At 35.2% G+C, this 23,035-nt stretch overlaps 3 protein-coding genes across 3 annotated transcripts; 2 read left to right on the forward strand and 1 right to left on the reverse strand.

Annotated features, from left to right (window-relative positions):
• Nucleotides 1–3,183: 3,183 nt before the first annotated feature.
• Nucleotides 3,184–3,909, reverse strand: LOC131036227 (ferruginol synthase 1-like). Its single transcript, XM_057968074.2, has one exon. The coding sequence runs from the start codon at nucleotides 3,907–3,909 to the stop codon at nucleotides 3,184–3,186; it is 726 nt and encodes a 241-aa protein (XP_057824057.2).
• A 5,480-nt stretch (nucleotides 3,910–9,389) lies between these two features.
• Nucleotides 9,390–11,486, forward strand: LOC131036226 ((S)-N-methylcoclaurine 3'-hydroxylase isozyme 1-like). The gene is made up of 2 exons (XM_059207157.1): nucleotides 9,390–10,277; nucleotides 10,854–11,486. The coding sequence occupies exons 1-2, from the start codon at nucleotides 9,390–9,392 to the stop codon at nucleotides 11,484–11,486; spliced, it is 1,521 nt and encodes a 506-aa protein (XP_059063140.1).
• A 9,631-nt stretch (nucleotides 11,487–21,117) lies between these two features.
• On the forward strand, nucleotides 21,118–21,633 carry LOC131876737 (uncharacterized). Its single transcript, XM_059222202.1, has one exon. It carries the CDS (start codon nucleotides 21,118–21,120, stop codon nucleotides 21,631–21,633), a length of 516 nt encoding a protein of 171 aa, XP_059078185.1.
• The last annotated feature ends 1,402 nt before the right edge of the window (nucleotides 21,634–23,035 follow it).

The raw sequence follows: 23,035 nt of genomic DNA on the forward strand, positions 1-23,035 counted from the left end.
TTAGAAGGATAACTATTAATTTCTTATGTCCATTTTTCATGCGTAACTAATGGGTGAACTTTGAGTTACCTATTTGTGTCTTTATCAGCTTTGTTCTTTCCTTCATTTTGTTTTTGTTTGCCTTTACTACTTTTTGGTCAAAAACATAACCCGTAAAAACCCCAATTATTTCATAAGAGGGAATTGTACCTTTAAATGTAGAGGAAAGTTGCTAATTTAATTATCAATTTCTCCAACTAATTGTTTCATATTTGTCTCTATCAATAGGGTGCAGAGGGTTTTGTTTTTTCTTCTAAAAGGAAAAAATATATACACAAACAATGAGTTAGTCGGTGTTTTTTCCTTGTTTCTTTGTTTGTTTGGTTTTTCAAAATTTGATATATATTTTGAGTCTCATTTATTTTTGTTCTTTCTTCCCATTTTTGTATTTTAGGTTGCTTTGGGTATGTTTGAATTATTGATTGTCTTTACTTGTTAATGGGTATATGCTTTGTGTCTTTTATTTTATTATATATTTTAATATATATATATATGATATTTTAATCCTTTTATTTATTTGTTTCTTTGATTTGTTTATCAGTTTATTATTTTCTAGTTCTTCTATGTAGGTCAACTATTCCCTCTTCTCCTAGCCTTGTACTTCATGCACCTTCTACCTCCACCCTTCCCCTTTTAATTTATTCTACTCAGTTCTACAACCAACCTATTTTTAATCTCCTTATTCGCTGTATCATCCTGATTACAAATCATAGAGTGTGATCCGAGACATTGATGAAAAAATATACATGCAATCTAATCCAAAAATTTCTACAATAATATAATTCATGTATTGTGGAAATCTACTAACATTAAGCATCTGTAATGTAAATACAACATATCATCGAGAATATATATTGATGGAAATAGAAAACATCATTGATAAGTATGATATTAGTAACAAATTAAAGTGAAACAAAAATACCTGGCATGCAGGCATTGCGGATTATGCATTTTCATAGTATTTATTTATTCATTCATAATATCACTTGACATAAACTTACACCAAACCCTGTAATAGAGCTAGTAAGTAATTTTTTTAGGAGAAAAATCTTATCATAAATTTCTTTGACCCTTATTTCTAACACATTATTCTAATATAGATGATTTGGTAATCTTCGTGTGGGGATTGCATGCAACTCTATAGCCTTCTTCACTATTGTTCCAAAGGTATCTGTCATGTCTATTTTCTAATAATTTAGTCCAATTGGAAGGTTCCAATAAAATGAATGGATTAAAGAAGCAATAGTAAAATGGACCATTTGATGAGCCAAAGGAAGTCCTAAGCATAATCTTCTTCCAACTCCAAATGGTATCAACTCAAAATCGTGTCCCTTATACTCGATCTTACTATTCTCACAATTAAAAAACCTCTCTGGCATAAATTTTAAAGGTTCCTTCCAATTTTTAGGATCCCTTCCAATTGCCCACACGTTCACAATCACTTGTGCATCCTTGGGTATCATATACCCCCCTACTTCACATAAGTTATCTTCTTTGTGAGGAGCTACCAAAGGAAGTGTTGGGTGTAGTCAAAACACTTCTTTCACTATAGCGTGGAGATAAGGTAGATGGTTTATGTTAGATTCTTCCACCTTTTTGTTGAGGCTGACTACCTCTTCTAATTCTTTTTGTGCTTGTTTCATTACATGAGGATTGGCAGTCAATTCCACTATAACCCATTCTATTGTTGTAGTAGTAGTGTCACTACTAGCAGCCAAAAATTCCTACATGATCATAAAGAAGTGATCCATCAACCATACAAATTTATATTTTATTGAAAATGAAAAATATGAGTTGAAGTGTGTATTGAACAACAAAATAATTCATATAACTAAAAGAAATCGCTTGGTGGGGCTATCTACCTTTTCTTACTTTAAAAAATTAAACAAACATATATGTTTTAGTTTTTTATTATATAAGAAACAAATAAACATTTAACATACATACAATTAAACATTTAATTTTTATTTTTATTGTGACTTAAGGCCCTAGAGAATTACTTATTATGGAGATGCTATGATTGGTTATGTGTACTCTATTTATAAATCAAATAATTTAATATCAAATAGTCTATAACAATTTTATTATTTATTTACATAGAAAAGAATAAATAATTATCTTAGATTTATTGAATTTTTTTTCTTTTCTTATTAAAATATTTAATATAAAAAATTAACCATTGAGTTGAAGACTCCACATCAATTAATTATCTTTTGTTTTATGATATTGCTATTAGGATTCAACTATGTAGTTTTCGAGTCAAACTCATTGACCCATATTTCATAAGTAGTGGTTCACAAGAACCCATCTCTCATGAGAATGAATGGTCCACTTAGCACTCATTGCATCTAGGTGATGCTCATAGAGGTGAAGCATTGGATCTTCTTAGAATTATCTTTTGTTTACTTTTGTAGGGTAATAAAAAATTGTTACGCATTTGTAAACGTAAAAAAGTTATGACATTTAGATTGAATATATCTAGATTATACGGCCGACCTTTAACCACACACACTAAGCAACATATTAGGATTAGAGAATGTTAGTCAACTCTGAGTGTTTAATACTTTTAATACTAGAAGTGTATTCTTAGTGTGACCACACACCTTAAGCAACATATTAAGCCTAGAAAATGTCAGTCAACTCTGTGTGCTTAACACTTTTAAGCCTAGAGGTGTATTCTTGGTGTGACCACACACCTTAAGCAACATATTAAGCCTAGAAAATGTCAGTCAACTCTGAGTGTTTAACAGTTTTAAGCCTAGAAGTTTATTCTTAGTGTGACCACACACCTTAAGCAATATATTAAGCCTAGAAAATATCAGTCAACTCTGAATGTTTTACACTTTTAAACCTAGAAGTATAAATTGTGTGTGTGATTTAAGCCATTCCCAATTATGCTATGTAATCATTTTTCTTCATAAATATTTTAGACCTATCTATTATCAAGATGACCAAACAAAACAACCAAAATCTCTTTGAGACTCATATTTATCCCGACTGATCCTAATAATAGATCATAAAATTGATGTGAAAAACTGAAAAACTAAGAGAATATGCAATACTTACCAAAACTAAAGCCCTGACGTTCACTAGAGTGAAATCATCTGCAGTCAAATCGAGGAGAATGTCGAGAAAGTCCTTTTCCTAGGGGAGATCCACGCCTCTCCTCCTCGCCGCCAGCCGATCTTGTATGAATACATCTAACAACTTATGTAGTCGCTTATTATGGACGGTCACACCACGGCTCACGCCCTGAGGGTCCAGGAATCTCAAAAATGGATAGAACTCGGCCAAATTGGGTATTCCGGCCAACCTCAGCGACTTAGTAAAAGTGTTCCTCAATTCTGCAGGGTCTGGATTGTTGGGATCGAAAAAGTTCTTACTGAAGATGGCGCTGCTCATGAGATTGAGACCCTCGTAGAACACCAAATGTGCAATGTTCAAACATTGTCCCCTCTTCTCGAAGACCATTCGAATCATGTCAGAGACTTGATCTCTTCTGAGATGTTGTAGCGATTGGAGTCTGCTGGTAGAGAAAAGCTCTGTGGTGGCGATTCGCCTCAATTTCCTCCAGTAATCTCCATACTGAGCAAACACTATTGAGGATTTGTGGTGAGAAAGAACCTTGACTGCTTCTAACACAAGCTGTCCTGCAAAGTTTTTGTCGTGGGTTTTGAAGATCTCCTTTGCCATTTCAGAGGATGAAACCACCACAGCAGTTTTCATGCCGAGAGAGAGAGTCATGAGAGGATCGTATTTCTGAGAAAGAGCCCACATTGATTCATTTGGGTTTTTCCCCAGCTGTAGAAGGTTTCCCACAATAGGCCAGCCAGGAGGTCCGGGAGGAAGATATTCACTTCTTTTCTTCATTGTTTTGGCGATTAGATCTAATAAGAAATACGACAGCACACTGCTCACCAGCGCAGAAAGCCAAATGAGCCATTACTCTTCCATTGAATGGATTTCAGATCTGCCAAGGAGACTCAATGGGAAACCAGCAACAATACATTAAAGATTTGTATATATAAAACGCTTAGTATCAAGATAGCTAATGACATCTGACAAAAACGTGCCCTTCCCTCGGAAGAAACGTGTATAAATTAAATAATGATAATGTTGATTTTTACTTGCTAATAGATACTCCTTTTGCTCAATTATTCATGTAGAAATAAATAATAATATAGTTGGTCATTATTTTAAAATTACATAGTATTGCCGTATATCTAGATACTCCAAAAGAATCTTTAATTAGGATTTATGGTAGCAATAAAGGTTGAATATAGAAATAAACAAGAGACGTCAAGTTCCTGTTCAGAGTGTAATGTTTTCAAGTAGATAGATTATGAAGATGGTTAAAAACATTTACAAATTTCTTTGGGAAATTAGAAAACAGATTTATAAATTGTTTGGGAAATTAAAGAACAGATTTATAAATTGTTAATGTTTTCAAATAGATAGATTATCAATATGGTTAAAAACATAAAAAATCATTTCTAAATTGCTTTGGAAAATTAAAGAACAGATTTATAGATTCTTGAAATAAATGGACAAAGGTATGAACTAAGAAATCGTTTACAAATTGCTTGAAATAATTAAACAGATGTTGTACAAGTTAAGCTTGCAGATGTTAGAGATTGAATAAATGCATTGAGCACATACTGTAACTCGATGTTGTAAGTGATATTTAAGTCATTTACAACATATTCAAAATGAAGGTAAGTCATAATGTAGCTAAAATGAAAATCAATTGTAATACCTTTTAAAGTAAAAACAAATAAATAAAACTGAAATGAACTGCATAGTCTTTCAAATAAAAATTATAATTAAATCAAACTTCGTGATCGGATCATAAGATTGTGTACATATCCTACCCTTTATGAAATTTAAACTTGTGACATCTCTTTTAAGACCATAAATACTCGACCACTACCAACTCAGACAGTACCCATTTATCTCCCTTTTACATGAATAGCAATCAAAGCTTTTATGAAATTTTTAAATGAATCTAGAGCAGGCACGACTCCTTATCTCAGTAATTTAACAGACTCCTTATCTCAGTATTTTAACAGAAGAAAGGAAAAGAGAACACAAAAACTAAATTCTACAGAAAAATTCGTACTGTGATTTTTGTCATAGAATTTGCCTTTTCAGACAAGTGCATGAAGAGATTCGAAACATAAAATTAGAGTAGCTAAAAGCTATTAATAATTACTTAAACCTGCTTCAAATTGACCAAAAAATTAAGGAAAATGATCATAACAGGTTCGTTGCAGAAGACATCTGAACCAACTTTTGTTTGTAGATATTTGAACTGTAGATCTCAAATGCTAAAAACTAGTAAAAATTCTTCCAAAATATATTAAGACAATACTAAAAACTTAGTTTACTTTGAAAATGTGAGAAAAAATTAAGAAATAATTAATGCGATAAAGGTTGAATATAGAAATAAATAAACAAAATTGTGCGGAGCACACAAAGGAGACTGAACTATATAAGATGTAATTCGTTTCGCAAAGAATGCATTAATTAGCTGTGCATTAATGGTCTATATTCTGTTATGTCAATGCCTCTTCAAACTTCTTTAAGTTCTATAAACAAATTTAAATATTAATAGGTACAAATATTAGAATTATTATTATTTTATTTATTTATTTATTTATTTTTAATTTTAGTATATAAGATAAGTATGAGTACAAATATAAAAAATTGTTAAATTAATCTTTTTATTGTAATATTATATAGAAATTATATCATTAATTAATAACTTTTTAATGATAATAATATACAAAAATGATATTAGGATTTAATCTATTTATTCAAAATGATTGCCACATTGTAAGTCTTTTTTCACAATGGCTGTAACACTGTAAGTCTAGATCCCATGTAGCATTCTTCTTCAATATAGCCATTCAAGCAAAGGTACTAGATCTCATGTGGCATTCTTCTTCAATACAACCATCTCTTCATTCATGGCTTCCATCAAAGAATCTACATCATGTATTCCCATTGCCTCTCTAACAGTCCTAGGCTCATTAGTGTTAGCAATCAAAGCAAAAATACAACTTGAACCTAACAACGAATAACCAAACCTTTCTAGTGAATATCTATATCTTTCGGGTTGTCAAATGATTATCAAAATAAAAAATTTACCATGACAAAGATATTTTAGAAAAGGAAAATGGTAGCCATGGACAATTTTCAATCTACCTTCCAAAGTGCAGTACATCACAATATATAGACTCGCTATCGATCACAATGTAGGAAAATCTTCCCAATTATAGTCAAATGTATACTTCTTCACTTTTTCATCCTCTTCAAGAAAGACATCTACAAAACCTTGATAATTTATCTTTTTGTTCTTTTTCACTTTATATCCTTTATAGTTAAGGCTCACCACCATCACTATATAAGCCTTGAATATAATAGAAAATAATCACTACCAAAGATCTAATTTCAATCTTTTGGAATTATCTAATAATCATCAATTTTGAGATTAATTAGTAAAATATCAAAAACTAGGTTTATGAATTTGCCAAATAGATTTGGAATGGATAAAACACATGCTCCCTGCACCCATAGTAGAAATAAAGAAAATTGAATTGAAATGCTTATGAAAAATACAAGATTATTTAACAAACAATTAATCCTTGTTCCAAATTTCTATAGGCTACACTAGAGTTATAAAGCCTCATGAATGAGAAAAACTTAGGGAATCATAACAACTATAAACCACAAGAAATTTTAATGAAAATACATACTACCAACATAACCTTTTATCTATTGTTGTTTCCTCTATTTGGGGAAGGCTGCCCTACTTCCCTCTCCATTTCTAGTGCAACTCTGCCTATGAAGCTATTGGTAATACTTTGGGTCATTTCCTCAACGTGGACCTTAATATAATCTATTTCTCCCACACTTCCTATGCTCAAAGTTTGGTGAATTTGGACTTTTTGAAGCCAACACTTATCGAGATCTCCCTGATGGTGTGAGGGTAGTTGTGACATCATATTTTGGACTATAAAGGGATACCTTTTCAGTGTATATATTTTTATATCGGTCATTTGCCTTCTTCTTGTCCATGTGGCTCTCATCCGCATTCCTCCCCCATTTGGTGAAATGTTGTTGACTACTGTAATCTCATAGCCTTTCTTGTTGCTTTTGATTATCGGTTGGAGTCTTTAATGGATTTGGTGCTTCCTTCTCCTGCAAGGTTATCTTGTTCAATGGCATAGACCCTTATTCCTATTGATGTGGCTCCTCTTGTGACTCTTGTGGGTCTCTCAAGTTTTATCATTAACCCCTCTATGGTTTATGACTCACTGTCTCTAGACTATAGGGTTCCCTCTCCAAATTTGGTAGCTTGTTTGGTTGATTTGTCTCCTACTTCCAATGGGTCTTTGGCCCTTGATCTATTGTGTTGTCATGGCAAATATCATTATTCTTGGACTATTGTTCACCACAAGAAAAAGAGTGTCATATTATTCCGAATATGCAGATTGTTCTGTTGGGACCACAAATGGGTTCTAACTTTGATTTTCAATGAAGGTCTATTTTGTTGTTTTGACCTGCTCTATGGAGTTTTTCATTTTGTTTCTGCTTTGTTGTCTATTGATTTCTTTTTATGTTGTTCCTCCTCTATTTCTTTTGATTACTCTTTTGGTAACCCTTATGATTTGTACTAGGATTGGGGACTTGTCAAAAACTCACTTATTTTTATTAAAAACATTATAACCTTTTAGTATTGTATTGCAATTAGAATATTTGTTAAATTTTGCCATCATTTTATTGTCAAAAAATATTAAATATTAATGTCATTTCTATATGATATTGCTATTGAGATTCAATAGTGTAGTTTTTGAGTCAAATTCATTGACCCATGTTTCATGAGTAGTGGTTCGCAATAACCCATCTCTCGTGTGAATGCATGGAATACTTAGCACTCATGCATCTAGGTGATTCTCATAAAGGTGAAGCATTAGGCATTCTTGGGATGTCACCCATCCTAGTACTATAACTCTTGCATGCTTAACCATGGAGTTTCCTACATTAAGCCCACTTAGCTTGCTACCTCATTTGCAAAACCTTCAACAAGGGTTGTTCCCTATGAACCATTCATTATAGAACCCATTTAACTCATCAATTGGTAGCTAGGAGATATTTTTTACAACAAGTCAAATTGTAATATTCCTATGAGGATTCAACTGTGTAGTTTTTGAGTCAAACTCATTGACTCATGTTTCATGAGTAGTGGTTCAAAAGAACCCATCTCTCATGAGAATAAATGGAACACATAGGCTCATTACATCTAGGTGAAGCATTGGGCCTTCCTAGGAGGTCACCCGTCCCAATATTGCTCCAACTCAAGCACACTTAACCATGTAGGTTCCTCCAATGTTAAGCCAACTTAGTTTGCTACCCTATTTGCATAACCTTAAACAAGTATTGTGCCTTATGAAGGCCCAATACTTCACCTCTATGAGCATCACCTAGATGGAATGAGTGAGCTAGTTGTTCCATTCATTCTCATGAGAGATTGGTTCTTGTGAACCACTACCCATTAAACTTGGGTCAATGAATTTGACTCAAAATCTACACAGTTAAATCTTGATAGTAATATCACAACTTGACTTACTATGGAAAATATCTCCTACTTAACATTGATGAGCTAAAGGGGCTCTATAATGAATGGTTCATAAGCCACAATACTTGTCAAAGGTCTTGCAAATGGAGTAGCAAGCTAAGTGGATATAATGTTAACGGAAACTTCATGGTTAAGTGTGCTTGAGTTGGAGTAGCACTGGGATGTATGACCTCTCAAGAAGGCCTAATGCTTCACCTCTGTGAGCATTACCTAGATGCAATGAGTGCTAAGTGTTCCATTCATTCTGATGAGAGATGGGTTCCTGTGAACCACTACTCATGAAATATGAGTCAATGAGTTTGACTCAAAAATTATATAGTTGAATTCTTATAGCAATATCACAATTTGAAATATCACCACCCATTTATCAATTTCTATATCATTGACTACTGAAATAAATACTAAATACTGCCTCAATTTATCAATTTCTAGAGTATATCGAATAATGTTGTTTATGACAATTCAAATGCATAGCCATTATTCGTTTTATACACAAAATGACAATGGCCGTTACCAAAATATGCGTTTCATGCCAGGGAAGGACATTTTTGCCAGATTTCATGAACGCTGTGCATGTTATCATCGAGATCATTCGAGGAAAATGATTTTTAGGAGGGAGAATGACGTCATTTGACAGATTCCGAGCAGATCTGAAATCCATATAAGTAAACCAAGTCATTGCCTTCCGAGAAGATCTGAAATCCATTCAATGGAAATGCAATGGGTGATTTGGCTTTCTGCACTGGTAAGCAGTGTGCTGACATGTTTCTTATTAGATTTAACGGTAAAAAGAAAGAATAAGAGCAAGGCAAATCTTCCTCCTGGACCTCCTGCCTGGCCTATTGTAGGAAACCTTCTTCAACTAGGGAAAAAACCGAATGAATCTCTGTGGGCTCTTTCTCAGCAATACGGCCCGCTGATGACTCTTTCTCTTGGCATGAAAACTGCTGTGGTGGTTTCCTCCCCTGAAATGGCAAAGGAGGTCTTCAAAACCCACGACCAAAACTTTGCAGGCCGGACTCTGATAGAAGCAGCAAAGGTTAATTCTCACCACGAATCATCAATAGTGTTTGCTCAGTATGGAGATTACTGGCGGAAGATGAGGCGCATTGCTACCACAGAGCTCTTCACTCCCACAAGACTCCAAGCGCTGCAACATCTCAGAAGAGATCAAGTCTCTCAGACAATTCGAATGGTCTTTGAGAAGAGAGGAAAGACTCTGAACATTAAACATCTGGTGTTCTACGAGGGTCTCAATCTCATGAGCAACATCATCTTCAGTAAGAACTTGTTCGATCCCACCAATCCAGACTCTGTGGAATTGAGGAACGCTTTTAATGAATCGTTGAGGTTGGCCGGAAAACCTAACCTGGCCGACTTTTATCCGTTTCTGAGATTCCTTGATCCTCAGGGTGTGAGCCGTGATCTGGGCGTCGTATTTAAGCGACTAAACAACTACTTGGATGTAGTCATACAAGATCGGCTGGCGGCGAGGAGAAAAGGCGTGGGTCTTCCTAAGGAAAAGGACTTTCTGAACATTCTGCTCGATTCGACTGCCCATGATTTCACTCTAGAGAATATCAGAGCTTTAATTACTGTAAGTGAAGATGTTTTCCTATATCAAATGATTTGATTCTTTATTACTACAAAACTCTTTTTAACATAAATATTTTGGATCACATTCTATAATCTTATTAGATTATGTAAATAAACTTGTTTAATCTAATGGTGATCCAAAACAGTGATGAAGAAAAAAGCTTATATGATCAAATTCAAGAATATTCAATCTAAATATATAGAAATAGTTTAAATGAGTACTATTGGCTATTTTGGACATATAGTAAACATAAGATAATTATTTAGTATTTTGTTTCAAAGTGTAAAATTGTTAGTGACTATTTAAAGTTGAATTATTCGATATATAAATAAAGTGCACCTAAACAACCGCATATTTAAATAAGGTTTTTCTCTATTCTTAGATCATAATAAAATAAAAATGAAAGATTTAATCATATTTATGTCTAAACCATATAAGTTTTCAGTTAATAATTAAGACTTTTTAAAAGTTTTATGAATTGGATAGTTGTTCAACACCTTCTTCAACTCCTATGCTTCATTTTCAAAACAATTATGAATTGCATTGTTGACAAGTGATTTCTTTATGATCATGTAGGAACTTTTGACTACTGGTAGTGATACCACTACTACAACAGTAGAATGGGCTATGGTGGAACTCATTGCTAATCCTCATGTAATGAAACAAGCACAAGAAGAATTAGAAGAGATAATTGGTTTGAATCGAAGAGTGGAAGAATCTGACATAGATCATCTACCTTATCTCCATGCTATAGTGAAAGAAGTTTTACGACTACACCCTACACTACCTTTGGCACTACCTCATAGAGCAGATAACTTGTGTGAGGTGGCTGGGTATATGATACCGAAGCATACCATGGTGATTGTAAATGTGTGGGCAATTGGAAGAGATCCTAAGATTTGGAAGGAACCTTTAAAATTTATGCCAGAGAGGTTTTTCAATGGTGAGAATAGTAAAATGACATATAAGGGACAAGATTTTGAGTTGATACCATTTGGAGCTGGAAGAAGAATATGCTTAGGATTTCCTTTGGCTCATCAAATGCTTCATTTTACTATTGCTTCTTTAATCCATTCATTTAATTGGAGCCTTCCAAGAGGGATGAATTATGAGAAAATAGACATGAGTGACACCTTTGGAATGGTATTGAAGAAGGCTATAGAATTGCATGCAATCTCCACACCAAGATTACCAAACCATCTGTATTAAAATACTATGTTAGAAAGAAGGGTCCCATGATGAGTTTTTGGTTGTGTGAATACTACTTATTAGCTCTTTTACCAAGTTTGATGTACATTTATGTTAAGAGATATTATGAATCCTTAAATAAATATTATGAAAATGTGTAACGTCCTATGCCTATGCGCCTTGTATGCCTATTTGGATTTTCTTTGATACTAACATTATGCATTATTAACCTTATATTTTACTGTTGATGACCTACTTTCAATAAAAATAAAATATAAAATATAAAAACTAATTAAAGTATTACAAGATATATATTTTGGGGAAATTCACTCATAGATCTATAAAAGAGTATTTTTAGATTTCAAAAAAAAATTATTTATAAGAGTAAGAGTTGTTGAAAGATCTATTTTTTTATTTTTTTTATTTCCTTGATAAGATAATCAACCTTATATTTGAGTGCTGATGACCTACTTTCAATAAAAATAAAATATATTGATGATGTTTTGTATAATTGCCATCAACATATTTAATAAATAATAGTTTGTATTTCCTTGGGATGTATACATAATTACTTATATATTTAAACTATAGTAATGTGTTGGCTTTAGGGTAAAAGTACAAAGTTGTGCCACACTTCTATAAAGGAAATTGTCAATGTTGATTCAATTTTTCAAAGTAAATCAATAGTAATTAGTTTATTGATGATGTTTTGTATAATTGCCATCAACATATTTAATAGATATTATTTTGTATTCACGTCATAGTGTTTGACTATGTATTAAGAAATGTATACATAATGACTTATATGTTTAAACTATAGTTATGTGTTGGCTTTGAACTATTCACTATATTTATTGTGTGTGATTATGATTATGATATCTTGTTCGAGACTATGAACATTGTTGTCATAACCAAATATTTTTAGCTGCTATGTTAAAAAAAAAGTTTGATTTAAAAATTATTACTTAAAAAAATATTTAAAACCACTATCTATTCATGCAATGAATTTCTGCATTATTTAAAGATCTTAACTTTAAGAGTCTATTTTTTAGGCGTGTGGGAAAAAACAGTTGAATGCTTTGTTTAATTGCGAAGTGGAGTGGAAGTTTATTGAAGATAAGAAAAAATAGAATTAAAAAAGATCACAAGAAAGAAAGACGTAAGCTTTGGGAAAGGAGAATGGCTATCTAGCTCTTAAAATATACCAATGAATAAATTACTTTCATACATCATAATTTATGCATAACTTAAACATCAATGCATCCCACTGTGATTTCTATTCTAAAATGAATTGCATGATCTCGGATTTCATTTTAGATTCTCTCTCAATATGTACTGAGGGTACGTGGTAGAACATACAATGCTATACTCACAAACTATCTAGGGGTCATGGTTTTCCATTAATTTAAATACATGTTACATACTGACAACCTCATTTCTTATATCAATTAGTGATCATTTAGCCTTGTAGTGAAGCCAAAAGACCACGGAAACAAGACCGATAACCTGGATAGATTTCGAAATATAAATCTATTGTCGTGATAATCATTCATCACTGTTTGGCATACATTAGTAGAAAAGCAATATTTGGATAATAGTAGTTTTGGTTTAGAGTTTCATAAAAAAGCTTTTAGCATTAGATAATATTAAAAATCAAAGAGGATATGTGTAGAGTCATTAATTGCAAGCTAATGATTAAATATGATTGTATAGTAGATATTGATACTTTGATTAGAAGTTAGACACTTCAGATATCTACATGTTTTGTTATGATAAGATGAATAAAAATATATTCAAGCTATCTATTATTCGTTTTGATTAGCATAAAACAAGTTTTACAGGGATCCAAAATTCATATAAAAGAGATAGTCATTAAAGACAAATTAGAAGCGAAGTCACAACGGGCTAGTAGCAATGAAAACAATAGAAAAAATGGTCTAACACCCCATAAAATAAACAATTTTGTTCAAGATTTGAACAATTTTAACATTTTTATCAATAAAGGCCCTATTGATATTAGTTAGCTCCTCCATATCACTGGCTTTGACCTACTTACCTTTATCTCTGCTACGAGTGCAAGTTGAAGGTCCTTGATTGGTTTGAGTCTTCCATCTAGGATGGGCTCCTTTACCTTGCCTTTGCCACAAACCAAAATTGAGGGGGAAGCATGAGTGGCCGAAGGGGAAACACTAAGAGATTAAACTTTTTCATTTTGCCTTGGAAGGCCCTTCATGCTATTGGTCATGGCAGTTCTGCTCACTACAATGACAACTCTTAGCTTCTCATTGACTCTATCCATAGCCACCTCCAGGTTCATTATTTTTTCTTCATGGCTTTAACACCTATCACCAGTTTTTGACTGAGCTCAAGTAGGTTGTTCGTGTTGTTTGAGGAGGGAGAGTTCAAGGTATTCTATACCGCTAAAAGGTTATTGATCCTAGTTTTCAAACCAAAGATCTCGACAACCACCCAATTGAAAACACTGATTTTTCCTTCCATTTCTGCCTTCACCACAACTTCTCTAACCCCAGAATCTACCACAGAGGAGCCTATATCTTTACCACAGGGGTAGCTATCTCATTATTGTTATTGTTGGTGTAAATAATTATTCATCTTGGATATTATTACACCTTACTTAAGTTTACTTAGGAAATGCATTTCATAGTAGTTTGGGTATGAGACACTTGGGTGTTTGTGCCACATTGGGATAGTGTGTGTAGGAGAATTTCCACCTTTTATGGTGTGATCTTGTTACCACTCTATCATATCCACTTATTGTGGAGTGATAATTCCACCTTTAGTGGGTGATCCACCTCATCATGTGGAATATTTTCTTGTTTCTCCTACCTACCACACCTATTTCCTACCTACCCTTGTTTCTTATTGAGCCACATGTCATGTTTGTGTGCTCACATATCCATATAGCCTTGCCTATATATGCAGGCTCATATTCATTGTATGAACAACTATTTTTTTAATCTATTGATGAGAATGCAGTTTATTCTTGTCCTATATTTTGTCTCTCTATTTTGTACATTTCATTGAGCTCTTAATCTTGGCACAATCTCACATGGTATCAAAGCCATTAGAGTGTCATTGATTCATCCTTGAGAGGCATTATTGCAATGTTAAGAGGAAGATCTGAGGAGTAGCATCTTTTGGAGGCATCCTAGACTAGATCTGACCTCGCCATTGCATCTGGGTGGCCATTTCCATGAATTTTGAGTATAAATTCAGCCTATTTTGGTGAAAGTCAAATTTCGAGTTTGGATGAAAAATTTTGCCCAATTTGGGCGGTACGGTACGGATTTGGAAATTTTTTCTGCAAAAAAAAAATTAAATTCATTTATCCACAGAAAAATAAATTTGTTGAAAATTTTTTTTTTGAAAAACAAAAAAAGAAAAAGAAAAGGCATAAGGGATTTTTTTTGTTTTTTTTTTTAAATCAAATTTATTTTTTTAGTTACGGGGGGAGTTCCCCCCCGCTGACCTCCATAGTCTGCAGGCTTGTTGCCATACCTGCCTTACCTACCTTTGTTGTCGTGACTGTCGTGCTCTCGCCGATTTGCACTACCGCAACCCTTCCTCCGCTCCCTCCCAAGCTCCTGGCTGCACCTTCCGGCGACCACCCAAAAGCCGACTATCCACCGCAGGCATCTCCCGGTTGTTGCTACACCCACAGTCCTTTTCAGTGCTGTTGCTTCACCTGTAGACCTCCGAGCGCCACACATTCCCGGCCTCCCTGCCGATGCCGACACCGGTCTCCCTGCCAGCAGCAGCATCGACTCCCTCCCGTCGGCAGTCTCCACTTTTCGGCTGCACACTGCCAGTCGCTCACCTCCTGACTGGCCCCATTCACTAATATCCACCATTCTCACCCAGCAACACATGGAAGCTGATCATTCATCCAAACAGACACCACGTACTTGCCACATCATCCTAGCGGGCAAATTGGATTTTGTCACATGTATGTCTGTATAGTACAGACGCCCAGTCAGCAGGGGAGGTGAATTTTTTATGATGGCTAGACGACTATAAAATTTAGGCTCATGAGTTGCTGATGTCATCACTTAAAAAAAAAATTTGTAGGCCCCTCCATTGAGCTTTTTGATTTTGTAGTTCAACATCAAATGGCCATATCTTGCTCATTTTTGCTTCTTTGTTGGTGCAATTTTTTTTTGAAATGGGCTAGAATTTCGTGTAGTTTCTCGTGGTGGAATTATTTTCTGATTTTTATGGACCAAGTTTTCAGAAATATCTATTTTTGGTGACTGTACCTGTCCAATCCCCATTTCTGCAACTTCCGAGACTCCTTTTGGGCTCATACGAACTCCTTTTTCAGGTGCCAATTTTTTTGAAAGTACATAATTTTTTGTATACTCTCATAATATGCTATCAGTTTGCAACAATTTTGGGTATAAATTATACTTTCAGAATATGGTCGTTTTTGGCCAATTTGGCACTTGTATTGCATAGATCTATCTTGTTGGTCTTTCACATTGTAGTTCTCAGCCTATTGGGGCAGTTGTAAACAAAAATCATAAGTCGACCTTGCCATTGTTTTCAAGTGGCCTATTGTACACGCACTACATATAAAGTTCCAAAATCATCATTTTCGGGGGGGGAGGGGGGGGGAGGTACTTTGATTGATTGTATTTAGGGGGGTGTCTCTTGTTCTTTTGTGCTCTTGTGTTCCCTCCTTTTTTCTGCTATGGGTTCTCCTAAGTTTCCTCTCTTAACTCCTCATAATTATGCTACTTAGAAAATTGATGCATGGAGTAAACTTATGGAAAAATGACTAACTCATTATATTGATGGAACTATTGTTGCTCTCATTGATCCTAAGGCCGATTCTGTTGGTCACTTGAATTGGCTCACTAAAAATATCATGGCAATTGGTACCTTAAGAAAGTATGTATCAAAGGATCTCATTTTTCATATTGATAAATATACTCTAATTAAGGATGCTTGGCAAAAGTTTCAACACTTGTATGGTCAAGTTGATGATATTACAGGATATCAGATTGATAGTGATCTCACCATGTTAGATCCCAAGAAATTTGATACTATATAAGATTATGTCACTAAGGAAAAAGAATTGAGGGCGCAACTCAAAGATTGTGGCATTGATAAGAAGGATACTCAATTGGTCTTCAATTTGATGGGCAAACTTCCACAAAAATATGCAATATTTGCTTCTAGTTTCCAAACCCATAGGATGACAATGGTTTCAAGCTACACAATGCCTACATTTGATGCTTTTTTTGAAATGTTGATGATGGAACAAACTAAGTTGATAAGCATGGGCATTCTTAAGGCTTCTAAGTCTCAAGAATTAGTGGCAAATCAAGGGAACAAAGAAAATCAAGGAAAGGACAACTCAAACAAGAATAAATGGAAATCAAAGCCTAAGGACAAAGCACCACCTTCTCCACAACAAGGAGATTCATCCTCTTCCAAGAGGGAGAATTCACCAAAGAGGGAGAGACCTACTTGTGCCTATTGTAAAAAGTTTGGTCATGAGGAGCATCGTTGCCATTCTAAGAAGATTGATGAGCTCTGACACATCCTCAAAAAGCACAACATTGATTTGCCTAATGCCTACAAGAAGGAGGATTCATAAACTTCAACTTCCACACATTCAAAAGGAGAGGGGCAAGCATTCATGCCTTCTACAAGTGGGAAGACTCACTCTTTTGGGACAAGAAAAGGAAAATCTCTTGGTGCTACTACAAGTCATGTTTCAGGGGCTTCTCATCATATGGCATCTTCATAGTCTATGTTCTCTTCATTTGAACCTTGCACCATGCTGCAGATTTTTATGGGCAATCATACACACATGGATGTGATTGGGAAAGGAACTATTTCCATTGGGGATAACTCCTTCAATTATGTGTTGTGTGTACCCCATTTGATAAACAATCTCCTTTCCAGCTATCAAATCACACCTGGCGCAACAAAGAGAATTGTGGAGTTCACACTTGAGTCAATTTTCATTAGAGACTTGGAGACTAGATCTATCATTGCGACTGGGTTGGTTGATCATGCATCTCGGTTATACTCCTTTTCAGATTTTGTTGATGATGATGATTTCACATATGATGATTCTATACATGATGATCACACTTCTTGTGATGGTTCAGATTTTGAGGAGAACTTTGGGTACTTGAACTTGGGGATTCTCACATGTGAACCCATTCTTGAGCCTTGTATTTCATCTCCTCCTCTTGATATCACATCACCTATTGCACCTGATGATGCAGATAGTGGGACAATTTTTCCTTCATATGATTCAGTGCAGTAGGATATTCATTGTCTTCCAGCTTCATATTCATGGGATGAGTACTTAATAGACATTGCAGGTTTGTTTGTGGAATCCTACATTGCAGATTTGGGAGACATCATTGATGATATTCATCTTCTCTTTGATGAAGATGATCCTTCTTCAATTGTTGTGAGGGAGCACTCTGACCCTCTTGATCATTCTCTACATGATCATTCTTTTGTGGTTGATATGATTGTGGATACTTGTATACATCAGTTGGAGGAGGTCTCTTTATGCTTTGAGGAGACATGTGAGTCTTTGGGACATGTTCTACATTCATCTCCACTAGATCTTGGAGTGCCTTTTTCAACAGTGTGGAGCGATTTACCACCTTTGGAGGGTGTATCTTTCAGCATCAACATGTGGACACTTGAGCAGTTTTCAGAGATTCCTTTCATCATGAGTTTTTTTCATACATCTTCCCTTCATGATTGGGGAGACTTCATGGATACACCTTTGGTTTTGTTTCTTCCTAAGGGGAGGAATGTTGTTCGACATTCATGGAGCAGTTTCTTCATTCATTCTCGAGCTTCTATCATTGGTGCAGATTCCACATTGAGGGTGGGTACCTCACTTCTCTTCTTCTCTCATATGGGGGGGAACTTTTTCCTCACATGGGGTTTTGTTCCTCACATACTTCTATGAGAGTTCTCTTGTATAGTTTTCATCTCTCTTTTGGGGGAGGATTTTTTCCCATTGGGTTTTTCTCTCTTTCCCCACTTTTTGAGAAATTTCATTGCATTGGTTTGCATGCGTTTGCATTTGTAGATGGGTACCTAACATGGCCTCGTAGCTGGGACCCATCTTGAATTTCTTAGTTGCGTTATAGACTTAAGTGCATTCCCCTAAGTTGCACCTAAGGGGGGGGTGTTGGTGTAAATAATTATTCATCTTGGATATTATTACACCTTACTTAAGTTTACTTAGGAAATGCATTTCATAGTATTTTGGGTATGAGACACTTGGGTGTTTGTGTCACATTGGGATAGTGTGTGTAGGAGAATTTCCACCTTTTATGGTGTGATCTTGTTACTAATCTATCATATCCACTTATTGTGGAGTGATAATTCCACCTTCAGTGGGTGATCCACCTCATGTGGAATATTTTACTATTTCTCCTACCTACCACACCTATTTCCTACCTACCCTTGTTTCTTATTGAGCCACATGTCATGTTTGTGTGTTCACATATTGATATAGACTTGCCTATATATGTAGGCTCATATTCATTGTATGAACAACTATTTTTTATCTATTGATGCGAATACAATTTATTCTTGTCCTATATTTTGTCTCTCTATTTTGTACATTTCATTGAGCTCTTGATCTTGGCAAAATCTCATAGTTATCATAAGGAGAATCAATATATTAATTATTGGAAGTTTTAAATATAAATATATTTGTTGGTTCTTTCTTTGTGTAAAGAGTTAAATATATAAGAATTTATTTAATCATTAAATCGTGACCTTTATTAGATAAGATGCATTGTTTTTTCATTAGCGATGATAAACTAGTAAAGGATATGCAAGGTATTAACAAATATGTGTAGTGAACTAGTTCTCATAGCTATGATTGAGTAATTATCTTTATGGTAGTATTAAGTATTACATGATTAGTTGGGTATCATTATCCAATAAGTCAATATTTGGTTAGTCTCTTGAAAAAAGACTAGGGGGAATCCAGTAGGCCTAGGTGTTCTATGGGAACCAAAGTAGAAGACAACAACTTTCAACTCTTTAGAGACATCTTTAGTTAGATTGTAGTTGTCACAATTTATCAAGATACTGAAGATAAGCTCAATAAAATCATCTTCATAATTAACATCTTTAATTAAATATCCCTATAGGTATCCTAAAAGAAGGAAACAACCACACACCCAATATGTTCCTCATCCTCCTAAATATTTCCATTTGTATTCATTATTTTCCTAATTGTGTTCCTCTTTGGTGCAGGGGCACAATTGGGTCTATGGGGCCTATTCAGTGTGTTTGTTTTTTATTTCATGTTTTTTTGTTAATATATGATGTAATAATGTCTCAAGGACCATCTTCAAATTTTTGGAGTCATTTTGTAAGGCCTTGGTGCCAATTTGTTTGGATGTACTCAAATAGGTTGTCTTGGTCAAACTAGGTCAACGCCTCCCAAAGTGTGGTATGGGAGTGCTTCTTGTTTATTTTATTTTGATATGTCCTATTTGACATTTTTTAAAGGTTCCTAGGGGTCATTGGTGTCTTTTGTGCAAAATGAGCAATTGAAGGCCTAATATCTCTATGTATTAGGTCGGTTTGACAAGGTTGGAAGATACATTGATGGTTTTTGTACCAAAAAAACCAAGGAGTCCACAAAATCTATAAAATCCATTCATTTTTGACATCCCCTTAGCTTCCAAAATGGTTGTGTAGATCAATGGATTGTCTAAGAGGTGGCTATAGTGTTGTTGGAGGCCTAATTAAGCTCTTGTAGGACTGTGTTAGTGAATCAAAAGATTATCTCGAAAAAGGGCTACTAGAGACTATGCCTCATAGGATGCAAATGGTGTTGGGTGACTAAGCAGGGTTTTCTCTAAAGGTGAAAGTGGTTATCCTGAGTCCAAATTGGTCAGGGGTCTTGTTGGAATTCTTGTCGTAATCCTTTCTTGTGTATTTTACCATGATGTCTCATTAGGCCTTTGTGAGACATTGACAAGGCTTCTTGATTGAGCAACTATTGGGTAACCTAAAGTGGGAATTGAAAACCTAATTCCAAGTTTTTTGTGAGGCCTCTTAGACTCTCTACATCAAAGTGGTATCAAAGCCACATTTGGTTTGGTAAGGGAAAGCAACAGTGTGTGAAGAAGGGTAAGTGATTTTGAGTAGGTAGTATGCCTCCAAAGACTAGATTGACAGTAGCTAGGGAGTTGAAAGCCCTAAGAGAAGAGTTAGAAATAGTGAAGGACAAAGAGAGGATGAGAGATAGGGTTGAAAACATTTATAGTGACCCCGAAGAGGAAGGAGGAGGAAAAGGTGAAGGTGAGATCCCTCCTGCAAGACCTCAAGAAGAGGAGATCCCTCCTAAATAAAGAAGGTTCATCAATGCTTTGAAGTCAGTAAAAGGGTACGTTGTTGATGTGAAAATGTATCTCCCAATGTATGAAGGAAAAATGGATGTTGAGGAGTTGATAGAGTGGATTGATTCCTTAAACAATTATTTTGAGTACAAGGAGGTGCTTGAAGATAAGAAGGTGAAATTTGCCAAGACCAAGTTGAAGGATTCTGCCTTGACATGGTGGAACTACACCCAGGGAGAAAGGACAAAACAAAAAAAACCATGATTAATTCATGGGATATGATGGTGAACAAACTAAAGGGACAATTCCTACCTGTTGATTGTGAGGTTCAAGTGTTCAGGAGGATGCAAAACTTGAAACAGAAAGACATGGATGTGGCTGCCTACATTGAGGAGTTTCATAAACTCAACATGAGATCAGGACATGTGGAGAATGAAAGAGAAAAGGTGGATAGATACCTTAATGGTCTGAGGTTTAATATCCAAGGTGAGATCAGCCTTCTTGTTCCTAAGACCGTGGATGAGTGTTTTCAAGTGGCATTGAGGGCAGAAGAAAAGTTGAAGAGGAAGAGTGATCAGAAAAGTAGAGGAAGATGCAGAAGTTTCAGAGGAAGAGGAAAATTTGGGGGCAAAAAACATTCTGAAAGACAAGAAGGAGAGTCAAATCAAAATGAACAAAATGGAGACTCAAATAGTAGAGGAAGTTTTAGAGGAAGGAGGCCCAATGGGAGAGGAAGTAATGGTGGACCGGGAAGAGGTTCGAGTACTTTTACTAGTAGATGTTACAATTGTAACTAAGTAGGACATCCAAAAGCTTCTAGTTCCCATAGAGGAGATAGGAGGAATCAACTAGTGCAAGAGGAAGATAGCCAAAGTGTCAATACACCACCCAAACCCATAGATCTAGAATAGGGAGAGTTTAATGATGAGGAGAACACTTTTGAAGGTTCCAAGCACCAAAGAGCAACCATAGAGGAAGTCACTTTTCAGAACTTCTTGTAAGTCCAAAGGGAAGGTATGTAAAGTCAAAGTTGATTCAGGATCCATAGATAACTTGGTGTCAGTAGAACTGGTTGAGAAATTAGGATTGAAGAAAATCCCTCATCTTACCCTTTATAAGGTGTCTTGGTTTAGTAAGGGCCAGCAAGTGCTTGTAAATGAACAATCTTGGGTAGAGTTTTAGATTGCGAGGTATAAGGATAGAGTCCTATGTGATGTGATTCCCATGGATGTTTGCCAATTACTTCTAGGACATCCATGGAAGATGATCTTAATGCTCAACATGATGGGCAAAAATTGCTTACACCATAACCAAAAATGGAGATTATTTTACTTTGAACCCTTTGTCGGATGAGAGTGTGGATAGGCAAGTTGGCTCTAGTGTCATGGTGGTAGGTGAGAAGGAGTTTGTAAGAACCTTGAAAGAAGAGGGTGGACAAGGGTTTTCTTTGATTTTGAAACCAAAAGGTAAATCAAACTTTTTAACAAGTAAGGGGAAAGACACATCACAAGCCTTATGTCCCCCATGGATTACAAGCTCATATCTCCCCTTATGACCCCCTTTGCATAAGCATAAAAATAATGTAGGAAGGGTCCCATAACCCTTGTGTATCTCTCTCTTCCAAGAAGAGTCTCTAAACTCATAGGCTATCAAGCAACCCTTCACCACCAAGGCTACTCTACCCTCCCAAGGGTGAGTATGGCCTTGAAACATCCATAACACAAATAATCATACTACTCAAAAAAAAAGAAAAAAAAAGAAGGAGCTTCCACATGCAACTCCACAAATCACATAAACAACAAAGCAAAATACACAAACAATTTTTCCTTCACATTAACAATGGTATTCAATATGCATGGAAGAAAACTACCAACCTTTGATCCTGCAAATGGTATGAGGAATGGTTGAAGGGGAGCTGCCCAATCCACTAGTATTTTCTTCCCAAAACTTAAAATGCAACTTCTAAATCCAAATTTCCAATAACAAATCTAAGTCTCCAAGATTCGAGAGTGGGTGATCAAAATACTAAGTTTGAAACCCTTCCCTAAGTAGACTCTTCTCACACTTTCAAACCTCTTGGAAAGGATGTGAGATCTCATAGGTTGGTCTTCCCAACCTCTTATAGCCTTACTAAAAATGGAAACTGAAAAAGGTAAGAGAAAGTGGGGACGAGAAACTATCACTCAAATGGAAGGTTGT

The sequence above is a fragment of the Cryptomeria japonica genome, chromosome 6 (genome assembly GCF_030272615.1).
Source record: "Cryptomeria japonica chromosome 6, Sugi_1.0, whole genome shotgun sequence".
In the NCBI taxonomy this organism is placed as follows: domain Eukaryota; kingdom Viridiplantae; phylum Streptophyta; class Pinopsida; order Cupressales; family Cupressaceae; genus Cryptomeria; species Cryptomeria japonica.